Here is an 18430-nt window from a genome sequence, read left to right as displayed (position 1 = left end):
GATATTAGTTTTTTAATGGTTTTAACCCTGAATGATAAAACGACATTCACAAAGGTATGTAGCATGGTTCAGGAGAGTCATAAATAGAGAGGTTCAAATACATTTGCGGTTTAAGACGATGCTTATCTCATTTCTCTTCCAATTCAGGTTGTTCCTCTGTACTGATCTGGCCATTCTCTGTTTTTATTCTTCTGCCCATAAACAAGGGATTTACTGAAAATGGTCCTCACACAGACGTCAGCTGAAAACGTCAACCGAACAATCCGCAGATCGGGTGTGTCGTCGTGTCCTGATGCTCAGCTTGACATATTTTGACGGATAAATTCATTTTTTGATCCTCTTGCTGGAACCTCTGGTGCATTACACAGAAACCTGCAGGCAGGTCCTCTGCACACCCTTCATCTATGCTGTCCTGGTTTTGCAGCTATTTCATCTGATGAGCTGCTCCAGTGGGCTCAGAAATCCAAAGTTCTGACTACAAATGGACTTTGAGCTGCACAGACGGACTCAGCGTTTAGACTCTGCAAAAAAGCACCAATGATTGAAAAACATTAAGATCAAAAAATCTTGTTAAGGGTGAAAATTATGTTAAGTGTCCAAATTTGACTCAAGGAGACTGCTTTTTTTGCATGATTTTTTAGTAACATTGAGTTCAAAGATAAAAAGAACTCACCAGAAGCCATCGGTCTATCCGAGCATCCATATACCGGCTTACTCTCGTACAGGGTCACAGGGTCACATGGAATCACTTCCATTTATTTGACAAACTCTATATAAGAAATTTCTCGGAAAATTGTTGTGGGATTGTTGCTGCGGCTCATCCCTGATTATTGTTTACGACAAACTCTCTTCTTCACAGAATCCTGGTAAAAATGGCAACGTAAAGAAAAAAAACTGTTTTTTCTTACAAAATGATTTCACTAAACACCACAGTGAGCAAGAAAAACTGAAAAAAGGTGCAAATGTTCAATGTATCTTCAGGCTTTTGTATGAAATAACCTTAAATGTTAGTAAAGAGAGAAAAGTCTATAAACTGATGATTTTCTACAGCTGATTTCTTGAATGGAGATCTTGAAAGGAGGAGGCAGTTGTGAGCTATGAGCTCTACCGATGAGGCTTTTGTTTCCTCTCTGCTAACTCTACTTTGTCCTGCAAGTCTGCACCACTGAATAACGCCGTGAAGCTAAACTGCAGCCCAGGAGTCGATCTGTCATCCGGCACACCACTTGCTTCAGCACAGCAAAGTGGAGAAAAACCAACAATGCTGAATGAGGACTGCAAGAGCAAAGGCGTAGTTGCATGATGAAGATGGAAAGCATCATCTTAAACCCTGTAAAGCCAAACAGGGTTACTTCAATGGGAAAAACAGGGCTGAGATTTTATCAGCATCAAGAGAAAGACCCTAAATGAAAACAGATGGCACACAATCCAGGACTAAGTCAGCAGTGTCATTGCATCTAAGCAGCTTTGAATTTATTCAGGCCTTGTTTTGTCCAAAACATTCACATTTAGAAGATTTTTAGATGATAAGACATGTATAACAATACAAACATATTGTTGGAAAAACTTTATTAATCTCCTTAACACATCCACTGTCAAAAAATTACCACTTCCTCATATATTCTTCATACCTTTTAAAAGATAGGTTCACTCAAATTATTAAAATCAAACATTCAGCTTTCACAGCAAGTTGAATTCTGGTGCTTGAAAAAAATGAACCGCAGCACATCTTTCAAGAACCAGAATCTCCTGCGCTCTGAATAATCCATGGCCCTCACGGTCAGCTATTTTACCTGAACTTCTGGGGAAGAAAACTGACCTGAGTGAGGTTTTTGGATTTCTTAAAGTGACAGGAGACGTTGTTTCTTCAAAGAGATTAAGATGTCAATTTTTAAAGCTGTATGCACCATAAACAAACGTCCCATTCCGTTCCGTTGGACCGGAGTCAGAAATCTACATGACAAACAGCCCAACAGACAAAACTACCTCTAGTCTTATTCATTTGAATGAACCGGCCTTTTACGCATTCCTGGGAAACAAACAGGCAAAACTTCACATAGTTCAATACCCTCGATATCAATTAAACCAAAACACCCAAAATATATACGTTGTTAAGAACAGAATTAAAGACAACAAAAGCACTGGAGTGTAACAGGCCTCTAATGATTGATTCAAGCAGCCAAGAAAAGTATTAAAACCAAGAGATTATATAGAGAAGTAGTTCATGTGCAATTTAAACTGCTGCAATTGGCCGATAAGCATATAAGCATCACGTTTAAAGGAGCCAGTTTCACATTTTTGCAAAAACTGGGGAATGAGAAGAAATCCCTTGTTTCACGCTTTGTCTCATTTGATTCACTGATCTGCAAAAAAAAGTAGAAAAAAAAGGAGGCATTTACATTTTTTTTCTTTTTAAATGCAGTCGTAATCCACAAAAAAAAAAATCTTATCTGGGACCCTCACCATCAGGGAGGAAGGTCTTCTGCATCACCCTGGGGGCCATCATCATGCGACGGGGAACTCCGCCTAAAAGCAGCAGAGGTGAAAGGAAGAAAGTACTTCTAAGCGTGTCATTCTTCAAAACAAACTTAAGTAAACAGTTTAAGTCATTTCATTTGTGTCCCGTACCGTGGGGGCAGTCAGGGCGGCCTCGGATGGAAGTGCCCTCGATGGGGTTGCCGGTCTCGTCCACACACCAGCAGAAGCCGGTGGCGTGCCAGCACTGCACAGGCTTGTAGCGGCCCTGCTGATCGCACTGAGGCTTGTATGCACCGATCTTGCCAGCTCCGGGTGCTGACTCCAGCTGGCATTTGGTCTTGATCATGTAGGCTGTCAGAAGATTTAGAAATTCAATTTTACAGTTTCCTACTTCACTTGCTGCAAAAGGTGTTTTTATGTTGTTTTTTTTTACATTTTACAGCGTATTTTATATCTGTCTCTATCTCTGATCGGCATTTCTGTCTTTCACTAATGTTATGTTAGTATTATATTACAGCCACTGGGCCTTAAATGTCCCACCGCTGGGTATTGGAAATACAGAAAAATAGGTACCTAAGCACTTATGTTGTTCAACGCATCAGATAAATGCTAAAAAGAAATAAAAGTGCAGTAACCTGGCAGAGGAGTTGGGGATGGAGGCTGCGTCTGGGCCATCTGGAAGATCAGCCAATAACGCATCCAGGACTCGAAGGTCTGCAGAGTACAACATGTTACAGAAACATAATAAACACAATTTGATTTACCGCTAGTTTGGGTTTATGAGACGTCACAATATGTAAGAGATTCTCCACCTTCCACTCGGTCTCGTTGATCTGCTGCTTCAGGCTCTGCAGGTTGGCCAGGAAGGTCTCGTTGAACTGCGGCAGACTCACGTCCTGCTCAAAACATAACGAGGGATTACTTACTGATGATGCTGTATCAATAGACAGCATGAGTAATGTGAACAAAAACTGAATGTCGAGGACGACATACCTGCATGAGATCCCTCAGCTGTTTCTCCACACTGACAACAGCAGTGTCCTGCAGTTTCTTGTAGAGGAAAAGAAGGCACATAATTCAGATTATGCAGATTAACAATACAATTTATAAAGCAAGATACAGATTTAAACATTGGCTACTTAGTTATGAATATTGCCAATTGCTGCCACTAATGGTATAATTAAAGGTTTATCGGGCAAATAGACCTAAACCTACTGTCAAGGGTGTCTTAGATGTCTTGTCGTCATCATCAGTGAAGTCCATCATCAGAGGCAGGCTGTTCATTGGCATGGCCATTCTTGCAGGAGCCACACCTGGAAAACAATATCAACATTTTGCAAAGTTGACCACTCCCCTTAATGAATCACAATACTTTCATTTCTCTTTCTACCTTTAAAAAAAAAACTTCTTTAAAACTGACTTTCACTTCCCTTTCTACATCTTGGGTCCACCACTTGTCTTAAGTAGCCTCGACATGAGTTCATGATATTACAACATACCTTTGTTTTAATAATAGTCTGACTCATTGAAAATACAAGTTTTCCCTTTTACCCCCGGAGGAGCGCGTCATCTGTTTGCCCATCCTCTCCGAGCTCTTCTGAAGCGTGTGGATCTGCTGCTTCTGATCGAACACCATGTAGGCAGTGAAGACCTGGCTGGCCAACAGCAGACATGCGAGCGTGGTCAGGCCGGCGATCTTAAGAGCACGGGTGTTGGAGCCCCTGCAACGGAGACAGAAAAGAAAAAAAAAAAGAAAGAGAAGGGATTGGAAAAAAAGTCAAGTATGTGGAGACAAAAACCAAAAACATAGAAAACCTGACTGAAACAAGACCTGGGATTTTAACTTCTCTCTCTTTACACTCATTAAAGTGACTGTTCAGAGTAGTACTCAAGACAAAGGTTATCTATTTTCATTCTGTACAACTCATAGAAAAAAAATCCCCTGAGGGATGCACACGGAATCGTCGTGGATTGTTTTATTATTATTTTATTTTCCTAGGTGTACCTTTGATAAGTGCAATGGGAAGTGAAACAGTACACCTCCAATCCAGAAATGATATTAGAGCCTATATTTTTACTTTATTGTGCTTGAATCTGTTTGTTTTGTTTTTTTACTTAAATCCTTCTCACTGAGATTGTTTTTTATTTGCTTGTCTTTTATGATCACTGTTTTACTTGATTTTATATAGTGTTTACTTTAGTCATCCAAAATAAGCATTTTGTGATCTGAAGTCTGAGGAAAAACTATAAATTATCAATTGTATTAATATTTCTACTATCACCCTTGAAGCATTTAAGATTGTATTACTTAAAATCTTATTTACGACTTGGCAAGACGTTTGGCCTTATTCTGACTGCGACAGCCAATAAGGTGCAAGCGTCACTAGTTGCTAGGCAGATGCCTTCTCCTGGCGACAAGAGGAAGTATGTTATGTATAACCAATTTGAGAAATATACACGAGAAAAAATGACTTTACTCTCTGATAATCTTGAAAAAAGTGGCGCTGCATGCAATTTTACAGTCTATCAACCATTTTTATAAGTAAAACTGAAACTTAAATCTAAAACTAATGCATGTACTGCATGTAATCAATGTCAGGTAATCAGATGGATTTATCAGACAATAATACAACAGTATCAAGTAGTTACTTTGTAATGAAAACGGCAAATTTCGAGTTTTAAGACGATGTATGTCTACTTCTAAAAGCTAAAAGAAGATGAAGTTAGAATTTAATGTAATTTAAGAACCATTGAATCAATATTTATGACAACGTCACAAGTTACAAGTGGACATTTGGTTTATAGAGGGCTTATAAAGCGTGTTATATATGGCTTGTTATTATACATTTGATTGATTATAGCCCAATTATGCCACTATTTTACATTTGGATTGAAACATAGGTCTGTTTAACAAGTTAAATAAAGAAAAAAATATTGGTCTATTTTATCAACTGAAATCAGGTGAGGCCTCTTCAATTATAATTTGGATCTAACTGAATAAAGCCAAATAAGAAAACTACTTTTAGTAAAAAAAACAAAAAAACAATTCATTCAAAATTGCGCAGACTTTTGTGAGCATAAAGATGTGCATCCTATGCTCTTCTCACCTCCTTGGTTCTGCGTGGCCAACCAGCACCTCATCACTGCCTGCCAGGCTTCCTCTGGCCAGGGGAGCATCCTCTGCGGACATTTCTACTTTCTCTCGGCGTCTTTTAAAAAACTGGAGAAAACTCTGCAGATCTACTGCATAAATTGCCTTATGAAAAGGGAAGCAGCTTAAAACTGGTTCCACAGAAAGAAAGTCAAGAAGTTTTATGTTGGAGAAAAAGTATGTGGGACGGATCAGTAGGTGAGTTGTGATTGGTCGGATTGAACATCATCATTAGTTGTTAGAGGCAGACTACAGTAAAAAGGAGCTTGGGTTTATTCATGTCAGTAACTATAATGTTGTGCTTTATCGTTGGCTTTGACTATGATTTCTGATACTATAAACTGTCACTAAGGATGATTTAAAACCTAATTTCCAAGCTGGGACTCTGTAAAATATAGATATAAATAGAATACAACGGCTTGCTAATCTAATAAACTCACATTTTACTCACAGTAGATCAATAAAACATATCAAAGCATGAAAGTGAGATATTTTATCATTCCATAGTATATATATTAGATTATTTTGCATTTGCTCTCAGCAGCACCCATAAAAAAATCCAGACATGAAAAGTGGTATTAAAAAGAAATATTTAGAAGAACATTAGGCAATTAATTAGGTTAACTTGAAACAGGTGAGTGACGTGATTGCCTCCAAGATGTTTTTCTATACACAGAGTTTCTCAGAAGTTAAGAGCAGCAGAGCTTCACCAGTCGGGAAAGTGTTGTATCTATGAATTGTTAAAATATTTCTGAATATGTTCCACAGTATAACATTGTGAAGACTTAGCTCCTAATTTATGTTACATAATATCATGAAAAGATTCAGGGTATCCAGAGAAATGTCTGTGTGCTGGGGTCAAGACTGAACATCAATACTGGACGTGTTTGATCTTTGGGCCTCAGAGAACACTGCACTAATAACAGGCATGATCCTGTGGTGGAAATCATTGCACGGCTCACTATCAGTCCTGGTTTCTGGTACGGAGGTGCATTAACCTCTGGCATCAGGATCTTGAAAAAACTGTATTCATTAAAATTGACTTTTGGTAGAAGAGTCTGGTTGCCAAGTAGTCCAGACCTTTCACCAGGGGAAAACTTTATAGATCATAAAACAAAAAATGTGTCAAAGAAGCTTGAGCAGGTTGTAATAGATAAACATGCAATAACTCCTCTCCTTTAAATCCAGCAACTGGTCTCTTCAGTCCCCAAGCATAAAAGCAAAGGGGACGCGTGGCGCCACAGTGATAAACTTCTTCCTATTCACCCCTGAAATCAAAATCACCTTTGTTTTGTTTTTCTTCTTAAGGCGGTACATTTCCTCATTTCAAACATTTTGAAGTAGCTCAATTTTTCCTGGAATTGGGGTTGTAGTTCTGAGAACTTTGCTTTTAAACAAATTAATAATTGTTTTGCATTAAAAGCAAATGAGAAAATAAACATTACGTCTATGCGCCACATTTGAAAAATTTAAACATTAAGAAATACAAAATCTAGCAACTACACGCAATAATGCAAACTAAGAACATATTGTTTTACTGACAAGAAATCAACACAAAATAACCACAAACAGAATTTGACTTAAGTTGACCAATTTAAGTGAATTTAAAGACTCTTCTTATCTGCAGGTTTGAGGAAAGGACTTTGTCTGATTCTCGAAGGTTCACTGCGAAGTGAAACCAAAAGAAAACCCAAACTAGGTGACAAGTAAATGTCACAATTCCTCAAATCTCTGCTCCAAAGCTTTCTTTGCCCTCTCAGCTTAGGATATACAGTAATGAAAAGAAAATCTGCATAAAATAGTTACGAGATTATTTCATGTACTTTTGGAAATATTTGACACCATCTCAGCTTATACTTAGTTCTTCAAGTCATATGAGGCCAAACGGCAGACCCACGGCAAAAGCATTAATAAAAGTTGAAGGAAGTGTTAAGGAATTGAAGTTCCTTTTTTTTTTTTAAACACGTCTTTCAACTTCTCAAGAATTCCGCTCTCTTGCTCATTTGAAATGCTTTATTGCATCTGTATGTGCTGGTTGCTTGTAGGTCCCTCCGCATTCAGTTTAGTAATTATCAAGTGAAATGCAGGCTTTTCAAGTCACGGTCAGGTGACTTTCAACCATAGTGCTAAAGTCCCCTTCTTTATCTTCAAAAGCCTCCTGGCTGCTTTTCTGGTATATTCTGCCAGTCTGCAGTGTGGCGCACTCTTCAATAAACTTGGCTGCATTTCTCCTAAAACGCGTTATACTCGGGACCCTCGGTACACGGGGCAAGTGCAAGTAGTCTGTTGGCCAGACGTGACCCAAAGATCATAAGCTAAGGCTAACATGGTTTGTGGCTTGTGTTAAACAGGCCGGATATGGGCCGAATGACATTAACTTGCTTAGACATGGGTTAAGATAAACGTTGTGGGGGCCAAGTGTGGCCAAAAAGTCCACAGAAAATACAGATTTGGGCCACATCTGACAGGATGAGCCAGAGTTCAGGCAGTCCCAGTCACCGTGAAGATGTGATCCAGGTTTGGGTGAAACATTCCTAGCAGCTCCTTCTTCCTCTGCTGGTGCTTCTCCCTGGAAGTCAAAGCTGAATCCAGAGAAACCAGACCAATGCTTTGTACCGAAGATTAAATAAATAAATAAATAAATAAGCTGGATGACTCTTTCTTGTTGTATAGACTTCACACAGAGAAAACCTAATGGGAAAGAACAAAAAAAGAAAAAATATCCAACTACTGAAAAATACAGTGGTGTTTTATTTGCAAATTAAAAAGCACCGACAATATTAGTTACACTGTAAAAATTATTGACAACAATTACAAATCTTTATCATACAGTCCAGGAGATTAGTACCATCGTTGCTGTTATGTGTTATCACGTAATACTTTATATGGAGAGACTCAGTACCTTTGTACAACAGTTGGCAGTGAGAGGTCACGAGAGAGGAAATGCTCTTTAAGACGCCTCTGCACGATGAAAGAATCGAAACTCCCCTCAGTGCAGCAATGACGTTTCACACTACAAGAACTGATGCGACGTAAACCCAAACACATTCAATAATTTAGGTCTACTCAGGGTCTTGCATTATGTACATTACAGAGTCAGGAAAATGACGAAGCCACGTGTGCATTGTTACATCAGAACAACGTACAAAACTATTGCGGTAAGAGCAGCTTTTTGTTATCTACGCTTGACATGTTGCTGCAGTGGTAACACTTGGACCAACAACTGTGTGACGTCATCAGTTTGTGTTGTCATATACTGTTGGTTGGTCTGGTGACTTTTTTTTTTTAATCTAAGCTCACCTCTCAACCCTCTTCTAAATAAAATCAAAAATAATAGATGATAAAATACAGTTTTGACAAAAACCCAATGTTGAAAAACAGTTCTGAAATGCACAGCCTTCCTCTGTACACTTTCTGAACCTACAGGACCAGAGTGCTCGATTAATATACAGTAGCTAGCTTATGATCTTCTTCACAGATTGTAGGAGCCATTTAGTTAGTGTGCTTTCCAGGTTCTTGTACGTTCCGAATTGATGCTCGCTCGAGCGCCTTTGTGCTTTCAAACGTCTGTCCTACTGTTCCTGCTTGAGCCGACGCACTTGGTCATGAAACTGACCGGAGAGCAGGCGGAGCCAAAAGACAGTATAAATAACTGCACTGTACATTCTGTATATACGAGAAACAACGCAGCTAAGATTTTTAGTTTTGGTACATTCTACAAATACGCATTTCCATCAGTATTAAAAGAAATGTTAAATTGGAGAAAAGAAAAACAAAAAACGTTTTTTAAAAAGAACCCTCAAAAAGTTCATGTGGCGATAGTTTGATGAAGATTCTGTCCTGGCACTTGTAATACGATAACTAGGGTCTACCAAGGCCTATCGAGTAAGGCTACACGATGCAGCCTGAGTCAGGGCTCCACGTGTCCCGCTCACCACGTCACACAAACGCCTGGATCAGACGCTGCTGTCCACCAGGACGTTATCCATTGCGATATGCTCCAAACACCACATGGTATCGCTGGGGAAATGTGTGATTGTGTCGTCAGTCACCCCCTTTTTGAAAACTGAGACTGCAGACAAAAGTTCCTTTTTGTCTCCCAAAGTTCCAGCAGCAAGTTCATGTGATGAGAGGAAGCTTGAGGATGATGGAACTGTGGTTATCAAACACCGGCGGTTTCTTGTGTGCGTCGCTGAGTCTTCTCAGTGAGGCGAACCCGTTCGTGTTGCCATGTTCCCGGAAGATCACAGTAGAGTTTTGACTTTTAGTTCGATATCCCACCTTCAAATCTCAACAGATTCCAGTCAAAACAACTTGGGATCTTTAATATTTCAGGCCCCCTGGCCGGTGAGTCACTATGAAGGGATTGCTATCGTCCTCCGTGGCAGCGCTGCTACCTGCTGTGCACCAGCTCCTCTCGGAGCCAGCTGGGCAGAGGCTGACCCATCCTGTAGAGCAGCTTAGACAGTTCGATGTTGTGATCCCTGTAGTACTCCCTGAGGAACTCCTGCGACTGAGAAAGACCGACAAGAAAAACGGAATTAGGTGTAGGAAAGTCTTCCAAAGAAAATGTAACTAAATTATAAAGCCCTTTTTGAAGAGGATGGTTGTACCTCGGGGTCCATATCAGGGTACCTGCGTCCTTTACTCTTTCCCAAACATTTAGTTTTCCCTCCTTCCAGCAACTGACACCAGAAGCCTTTCTTGGGATCAAACCTACACGCAACAGATTCAAGAATACATCTCTTCATATGAAAATAGGTTTTGCTTGCATTTTCTTTGCATTTTTAAAAAGGAGGTGTACAGCAAAACACCCTCTCTGAGGGTAGTGTTTGATGTCCATTCTGGGTTACTGTAGAAACACAGTGATGAAATAGATTGAACTCTGTGAGAGAGACCGGAGCAGTCTGTGGATAGAAATAGTTTGTTCTTATCCAACGAAACCCCACTGGCTCTTATTTCAGAGGATTGACCCTTAATGAAAACAGCTGACTGAGGCTGAGGAGGTGAAGCTGGCCATCCATAAGATTTGATCCCTGTTGTCTCCGGTTCACATCATAAACATTTACAAACAAATGGCTTGTAAACTGTAATTAAAGCCACACATACACACACACACACACACACAAGCACACACAAATATATTTATATAAATAAGAATGTGACAGTGAGATACTTACGCTAAGATCTTGTGGTAGTTTATAATGTTGGCAAGGCTGAGAAACTTCTGGATTTTATCCATGATAGAGGCAGGCTCAGTCTTCAGCATCTGTCCGTCGAGAACTAACAACTGGGTTGAGACAAAAAAAACAAAAAAAAAACCATGAGAACAGGAAAAGGACCCCTGAATACGTAGCAATACCACTTCTGACCACACGGGGCATATAGACCTGCCGTGTTGACAGCGAGGCACTGACAGCATTGTGTTAGTAAGTGGGGACGGCCGGCACGTCTTGTTATATGACTATGTTCCACTAGCGGTGCACTTTGTCGCGTCATATGCCAGGAGCTGGCCAAGTGGCTGTGTCCAGTTTACGGGTCTGATGCACCGATTCTAGCTCGTCCACTTCTCTTGCAGCAGTTGGGTCCTCTGGTTGAGCCACTTTCACGGATCATTTCAGGACCACCCCAGGTTTACGATTCAGATCACCAACATTAACATCTCAAATGATTGCTCTTAGAGCTGAAATGAAATCCAGTGTAGGTCCACTAGGCCAGGAGGATTGTCCCACCTGCAGGAAACTTCAATAAACCTTGGAGCATTACCAGGAGGCCGAGTTACTGTGGCAGAACGTATATGACCCACACAGCAGTTGGACAAGTCTAAAACACCTCCCTAGAGAGGCATCCTGACCAGATACACCGGCTCCTCTCAATGTGGAGAAGCAGCGACTCGACTCCGAGTCCCTCCTGAGAGATGCAGCTTCTCATCCCGTCTCCCACTGTTCATGACCATATGTGAGAGTAGGGGTGTCAATTGACTGGAAAACAGAGCGCCTTGCTGGTAAAGATTCTCCATTACTGCAGACACCGCCCCCATCCTGACAAAGACCCAGAAATACTTGAGGCAGGACCTCATCCTATCCGACTCAGAACCATGTCGTGATTTGGAAGTGCTGATTCTCCTCCCTGCCGCGTCACACTCAGCTGTGAACCTGCTCCGAGAGCTGAAGATTGCATCCTGCATCGGCATGTCGAGTAGAAAAACAGCAATACTACAGACTTGACCTCTATGTGCAGAGTTACATCATCCGAACACACGAGTCCCCAATATATAGTTCCATTTTCAATTCAATTCAAGCATCTATTCCAACAGAAGTTGCTTCCAGAGACCCAGAACATGACCCCTGAGCAATTATTACATAAACATAACAAACAGTGGCAGGTAAAAACTCCCCTAGTGGGAGAAAAACCTTGTAGCAAGGAAAAACTCCCCTTTAGGAGGGAAGAAACCTTGAGCAGGACCTGGCTGGTAAGGGGGGGACCATCCTGCCGGAGGAGTGCGTAGTGCATAGATTATGGAATAAACCACTAATCCGTTTAGAGTATATAATTACAAATAGTCAATGTGTTCAAAATCACATACACAGGCTATCAATCTTGGCAATACTGCAACATGTGTCATTTACTATTTTGGGCACACAGAAGCTCTAACTGCTCCCCATTTCCTTGGAGAGTGCTCCTAAAGGGCAGCGCTCTTCCTCCAAGGTCAGCTGGATTTAAAACACTCTCTGTTAAGAATACAAAAGCAAGAATAAGCCTCTCTTATCACCAACTCCTTGCCATGAATTTTAATGTACCAACTAGAGATTTTTCTCTTTTTTTTAAACCCTCACCACCTGAGGGGAACTTTGGTTGCTAGGAGATAATTAATGCTGGCGTTAAATGCAACACAATTCACTCATTACTGTATTCTGTATAATCTGATAGGTTGCAATTCATTGCAGCAGAGAAGAGAAATGCAAATGTCTTTGTTTATTGTGGAGACATTGTTGGGTAAATTACCTACTTACATGTTCAGCCTTTTGTCATATCCAAGTAATCATCAAACTAAATCTGCTTGTAGAGTTCTTTCATGTGCATTCAGACCTGGTTAATGCAGCTTTCTTCTTGTTAATCTGCTTATGCATGGAATGAGCTTCAGTTCTGCTTTAAATTAAAACACTCATCTCGCTGAATGAATTCAAAACAATTTCATGTGACTTAGAGGGAGATACTTGAAGATATGTACACCGACTGCCTCTACCTTGGATTTTGTTTTGGTAACTAAAGCTGACGGCCTGTGTCATCAGTTCTGTGGGCTTTGCGATTCATTAATACATTTGCAATGTATGCTTCATTTTGTGTGAACTTTGCCTTTTCCACATGAATTGTTCAAATGTCTGTATGTGTGGTTGTTTTTCCCAGTGACTCCACATAACCCCCTGCTATGTGTGCCTGTGAACCGACCATCATACCTGGCTGGGGTGGTAGAAGTTGAGCCAGCGCTCCAGGTGGATGGCGTACCAGCCCGGCACCAGACAGCGGTTCTGCAGGACCCGTAGTCTGACTGGAGCGTCCCGGCCTGCAGTGATGACTTCATGAAAGGAGTATTTTAATGCCACTGGGTCATCATGAGCTCTTTGGTGCTGTTGGCGCGTAAGCAAAGAGAGGGTGAGATGATACGCTGAACGTTAAATCCTCAATGATGCTGCAAAGACTTTAAACTTAAGGGATGGAGAGATTAATTGAGGATGTGTAAGAAAATCAAGCTGGTTGTAACAGACCTGGTACCAAGAGTACGCTCTGTCCGCTGGGTTGATGAGGATGGTGATGATCTTGGCTTTGGGCAGAAGAGCTGCAGCTCTCTGAGCAGCCACCTCAGAGTCAAAGTAGTTGGCACTCTTCTCAAAATAGTAGTCTGAACTGGTGTTGGAGGGCAGAGGGAAGTACTCCATGTACCTAACACACAACAAGCCAAGTGTCAGGGCAGCTGTCGTTTACTGCATCATACTTCCTCCATGTCAATAAGTTGTTATGCACTGTTAACCACCCACTCTGTGATACGAAAAAAGTCATCCATATCACCCTGCATACAAGAAAACACCAATCCTTAACCTCTTTTCCTAAACCTGTTTTTTTCCCCTTCATGGGAGTTTTTCCCCCTCAAGAACAGAATAACAAAGACACAGGCAGTCTGAAAGGTAAAAATAACTCTGGGTCAATAAGCATTTCATTTCAGCACAAAGATAAAGTGAATCTAAAATGACATACCAGTCAATGCCTCTGTGGTAGTTGTGTCCATTGAAGAACTGAATCTCCTCAAACGTCTCCTTGCTGGGGTAGTTGCTGGTCAGATCAGGGTGCATGCCGAGAAACAGGTAAAGTGCTGTCGTTCCTGAGAGGAGCGGGAAAAAGACAGCAGGGTGTAGCGATCAGGATGAGACATGGGGGGAAGAATGAAGCGGTTTAGGGCACTGATAAATATACACATTATTTAATATGTAACTTTAACAACCATAAGAAAAAACTTCATTTAGTCTACACTTTATCTTATATTTGCAATAAACTTGTCTCATTATAAAATATATTGCTTCATTATCTTATATTAACTAATTCACTTCAATTACTGCGCCACTTGTGCTTTGAGCTGACAGATAACCTTCACATTTGAAGGTTTCTAAGTCCGTCCTGCAGAGGGTGTCAAAGTACTGCATCTTACCAGTCTTCTGAGGCCCAATAACAAGCAGTTTGGGGAAGCGGTCACATGTTTTCTCTTTGGACCAGATGTCCTTGTGCCTTTTGTCCTCACAAGGATCCTGCAGCCAAAACCCCCCCCATCACCACCCAGGAAAATGAAAGGAAAAAAAAACACAGAAAAAACATCAGTTTTGAGTGACTGTACCAAGCATATAAAATTCACATTTGTAGTGGAGCTCAGATACTCTCCAGGGAGAAGGCTTGGTAAAGGAAATGTGTTTTATAAATGCTGTGAGGATGATGGTGTCCACTTAAAGCCATGAACAAAACAATAGCTGGTTGTTTTCACAGTTGCTCTGCATCTGCGTCTGCATGTGACGCGCTACAGACCGCTGGGGAGTGTGTGGTCTATGTTGTCATCAGCATCTTCGTCTCACCTGCCAGAGGGGATCTCTCTCCGAGGGAAACAGACTGAAGTACTTCTGCGCCAGCTGCAGAGGTGGCAGGGTCTGCATCTTCAGGTTCGTCCACGTCTTGATGAACATCACCAGACTTTTGAAGGTGTACAGGCCGAGGCGGTCGTTCCCGTAGTTTGACAGATGGGTCATGAAGATACTGATCTGGGAAGAGAGAGAGAGAACACATGCATTTAGATTCAGAAGGTGAAGATGTTGACTGGACAGCAAAATCAAAAGATGACAGTCGTGTTTACCCGAGGCTGGGTTAATACAAATGACTGGTTGCTTTGCTAAGCCATTGGCTGAGCTGACTGTCAGTCAATCATTTTAGAAATACATTTATTGCTTGACATAAACTCTCATAGTGTGGCACAAAAAAATAAATTCCCCTCAGAGCTGTCATGGATGTGAAATCAAACAACTGGGAATGGTTTATAATGGTTTACAAATGTAAATACCAGGCTGTAAATGTGTTTTTTCTGCTCTAAAGTTGGGCATTTTTAACATAGGAGTCAATGGAATTGACTTTTACAGCCAGCCTCTAGCGGCCAGTTGAGGAACTGCAACAAATCCTAGCGAGCCTCAACCCAGAAGTTAGATGGTTGGCACTTGTGTACTACACAAAGAACAAACGCATCATGGCTGCTATGCGTATCCTGCATTCGTTTGGCACATCGGTCTTGGAATGTCTTGAATGAAGTGGAATATACAGCTGACCTCTGGAGGCAGTGGAGCAGGTAAGTGCAGCAGTTGACAGCAGGTCAGAAACTCTGCACTCGGCTGGATGGATGTGTGCCGTTATGCTGCTGAACAGGCATCAGACGATGCAATGAGTCATCAGATTTTATATTGTCTGTGGTCAAACTTTGCTTATAATGTTTTTGTTTCACGTCGTCAATCTTCCCTCATCAGTGAAACCAGAGAAACAAACTCTGATCCTGACAGCATTGATGTTATGTCTGGTGTTTTCTCTGATGTGACCACAACAAAACCAGTTCAATCCAGATGTGGAAACCAGTTGTGAGAATACCACTGAAAATGTACGTTTAATAACTTTTCTCTTTTTCCAGATCACTCTGGTTGTTATTTGTTCTTCTCGGAACGATTTCATTTACACTTTTCTTTAAGTGGCTTCCTTCACAACAATAATATTTTTTTTTTATAGAAAATTTCTAGTCAATCTTTTACTTGCTGGCCAAATTACATATCCATACGTGTACATTTTCCATCATACAGATTATGTTATCTACATTTTTGCAAGAAGTTAAAATAATCTTTTCTAGTTTTAAAATGACATTTCAAGATTTACATTGGCGCACCTATTATATCCGAGCTAAAGAGGACATTTTTGTTTTCTTTTTGTTTGTGCAATCTTGTTCATAACTTTCACATGGGAGCAGGTTGTGTACATCAACGGATGCAGCCTGACTGGCCCATGGGAGCAGCAGGACAATTCCCGGGGGCCTGGGCTCTTAAGTGGCCTGACTGGCCTGCTTGTCCAAACAAACAAAAAAGTTAAAGAAAACATAGTGAACTACACTGGTGCAGCTGTCTGGCCTGCAGAAACTGGTACTGCCCATAGATAAAGTAATTTGTGTTCGTTAGTTGTCACTAATTGTGGCAGTTGGTGAAAATGTTTTATTTTCAAACCAATCAACACAAAAGCGCGCAGAGGCAAGACAGAGAGGCAGAGGGATGCGATGACATTTTCAAAACCTTCACCAGTTCAATCCCAGTACAATCCCCCGCGACATCAAGCAAGTTAGCTTTTAATAAACGACAGATACAGGGGAGACAGATGTGTTTCAAGCTGCAAACTTTTATCTGAAGATAACATGATGATCACTGTTGAGATTCTCCATGAGCCTTTTTATGTAGCTCTAGTAATGACCTTGGTACCAACTTAGTTCTGTTCTAAATGTTGCAGTAGTTGCTATATTGTTAAATATCACATCAGCCCAACCATAAAACTACAAATGGATATTCCAACCACTGATATACAGAAGGTCATATTTGGGGCTTCCTGGTATAACCTGGATGACATTTGAAATTAATGATTTAATCAGTCTATCAGTGTGTTTTTCTGGTTTTCCTGTAAATTATGTGAATGTACTTTTTTTTTTAATCCTTGCTGGTTAAATGCGTTTGGAGCCTGAGGTTTATGTTCAAAAAATCCACACAGAAGAGTGTACAGGTACAAGAGAATCTATAGTAGTTATATATTCAAATTAGATAAATATATATGAAATTATATATGAAATATGATTATGTTGTTGATATAAAATAGAGCTGCAACATTTAATCAACTATTGAATTAATCGCCAACTATTTCAATAATCTAACTTGCCGATTCTTTTCGTCGAAGAAAATTTGGGTTTTTTAAATACCTGACATGTTTCAGCGATTACTTCATCAGAGTCACAAGATGGTGTGTGTGTGTCCAATTTATCAGCTGATGTTAAAAGGCCTCCTTTTCTCTGATGAAAGTTGAAGTAATCGCCGAAACATGTCAGGTATTTAAAAAACCTAAATATTCTTGTCAGACAAAAAGAATCAGCAAGTTAGATTGTAAAGTCACATAAAAAAGGAACTTTATTGAATTATTTCAATAATCGACCAATCGTTTTGAGTCTTAAGAATAAAAAGTCAAAATTGCAGCTTTTTAAATATAAATATGTTCTGGTTTCTCTAATCTGTGACAGTGAATTCAATATCTTGTGATTGTGGACTGTTGGTTTGTACAAAATAACAAATGTGAGGGTGTCTTCTTGTGCTTTGAGGAACAGTGATCAACATTTTTCACAATTAATAACCATATTATAAACCAAGCTAAACTGATTGTTTATTGTTATTTACTTTTTATATCAGTAGCAGCTAAATATCAGCAGCAATGTTTGTTTTTCTTTAATTGATTTTCTTTTTTACCCTATGTGTGCTGACTATTGTTGTATACGCTGCTGGAGACTGAATTTCCCAGAGGGAGTCATCCTAAAGGGATCAATAAAGTCTAAGTCTACGTTGATTAAAAGATGTAATTTTCAATGAAGTATCCATCTTTCTTGCGTTTATTTTATTCATAAGGTCAGACAGTTTTTTTTTTAAGTTGAGTTGACTTTATCATTTCCTGTTAAATATACTATAGTATATCAGGCATTTGAATAATTTACAGACAAAATAATTCAGTTGTGTTATTTAGCTCATTAACACAGGAAACCTGTTGTGACTGTTGCAGTGAACCTTTTGATGAGTAGTGGAGAGAAAAACACTGGACTGGTGGCTTATAGTTTTGTGTTTATGGCATTCAAATAACAGATAAAATAATGACCTTTGGTGATTATTTACCCATATGTGTGTGCATGAATTCATGGTTGTGCAGCACCTGCTCAAGTGTGAGCCTGTGTGTGTGTGAGTAGGGGTGGCCTGAGTGAGAGTACGACTGTCATACTTTTGTCAACACAGCAGACCATATGCTCCCTTGAGGTCAGAAGTGATATTGCTGCATACAATGGCTTTAAAAAGAACAAAACAAAATTTAAAATAATTTAAAATTCCATATTCTTAAGTAAGAACTTTATGCCTTTTTAATATCCCACAGTAAAAATATGGGACCAATCTAATCCATTACTGGCTTTGGGGGCCAACACAGACATAAATCCATGTCGAA

The 18430-nt window shown here is 40.2% G+C and overlaps 2 protein-coding genes across 2 annotated transcripts in view; both read right to left on the bottom strand.

Moving 5' to 3' along the window:
* Positions 1-1554: 1554 nt before the first annotated feature.
* On the bottom strand, positions 1555-5776 carry cd74a (CD74 molecule, major histocompatibility complex, class II invariant chain a; the record flags this gene model as incomplete). The annotated part of the gene is made up of 9 exons (XM_061726025.1): positions 1555-2363; positions 2464-2526; positions 2629-2829; positions 3114-3192; positions 3291-3374; positions 3472-3528; positions 3694-3791; positions 4030-4199; positions 5586-5776. Coding segments are annotated over 9 exons (951 nt in total), but the record flags the coding sequence as incomplete, so codon positions are not given.
* A 2584-nt stretch (positions 5777-8360) lies between these two features.
* The window catches only part of LOC133446939 (bifunctional heparan sulfate N-deacetylase/N-sulfotransferase 1-like), a 56257-nt gene continuing 46187 nt past the window's right edge, over positions 8361-18430 (bottom strand). Inside the window, exons 8-15 of the mRNA XM_061725168.1 lie at positions 14746-14928; positions 14331-14427; positions 13883-14006; positions 13396-13570; positions 13087-13257; positions 10810-10919; positions 10243-10345; positions 8361-10142 (exon numbers count right to left, since the gene is read on the bottom strand). Coding sequence (XP_061581152.1) covers positions 10023-10142; positions 10243-10345; positions 10810-10919; positions 13087-13257; positions 13396-13570; positions 13883-14006; positions 14331-14427; positions 14746-14928 — 1083 coding nt within the window. The 3' untranslated portion in view covers positions 8361-10022. The remainder of the gene's footprint in view (positions 10143-10242; positions 10346-10809; positions 10920-13086; positions 13258-13395; positions 13571-13882; positions 14007-14330; positions 14428-14745; positions 14929-18430) is intronic.

The sequence above is a fragment of the Cololabis saira genome, chromosome 7, assembly GCF_033807715.1.
Source record: "Cololabis saira isolate AMF1-May2022 chromosome 7, fColSai1.1, whole genome shotgun sequence".
Classification (NCBI taxonomy): domain Eukaryota; kingdom Metazoa; phylum Chordata; class Actinopteri; order Beloniformes; family Belonidae; genus Cololabis; species Cololabis saira.
This window is presented reverse-complemented; position numbering and strand designations above follow the sequence as displayed.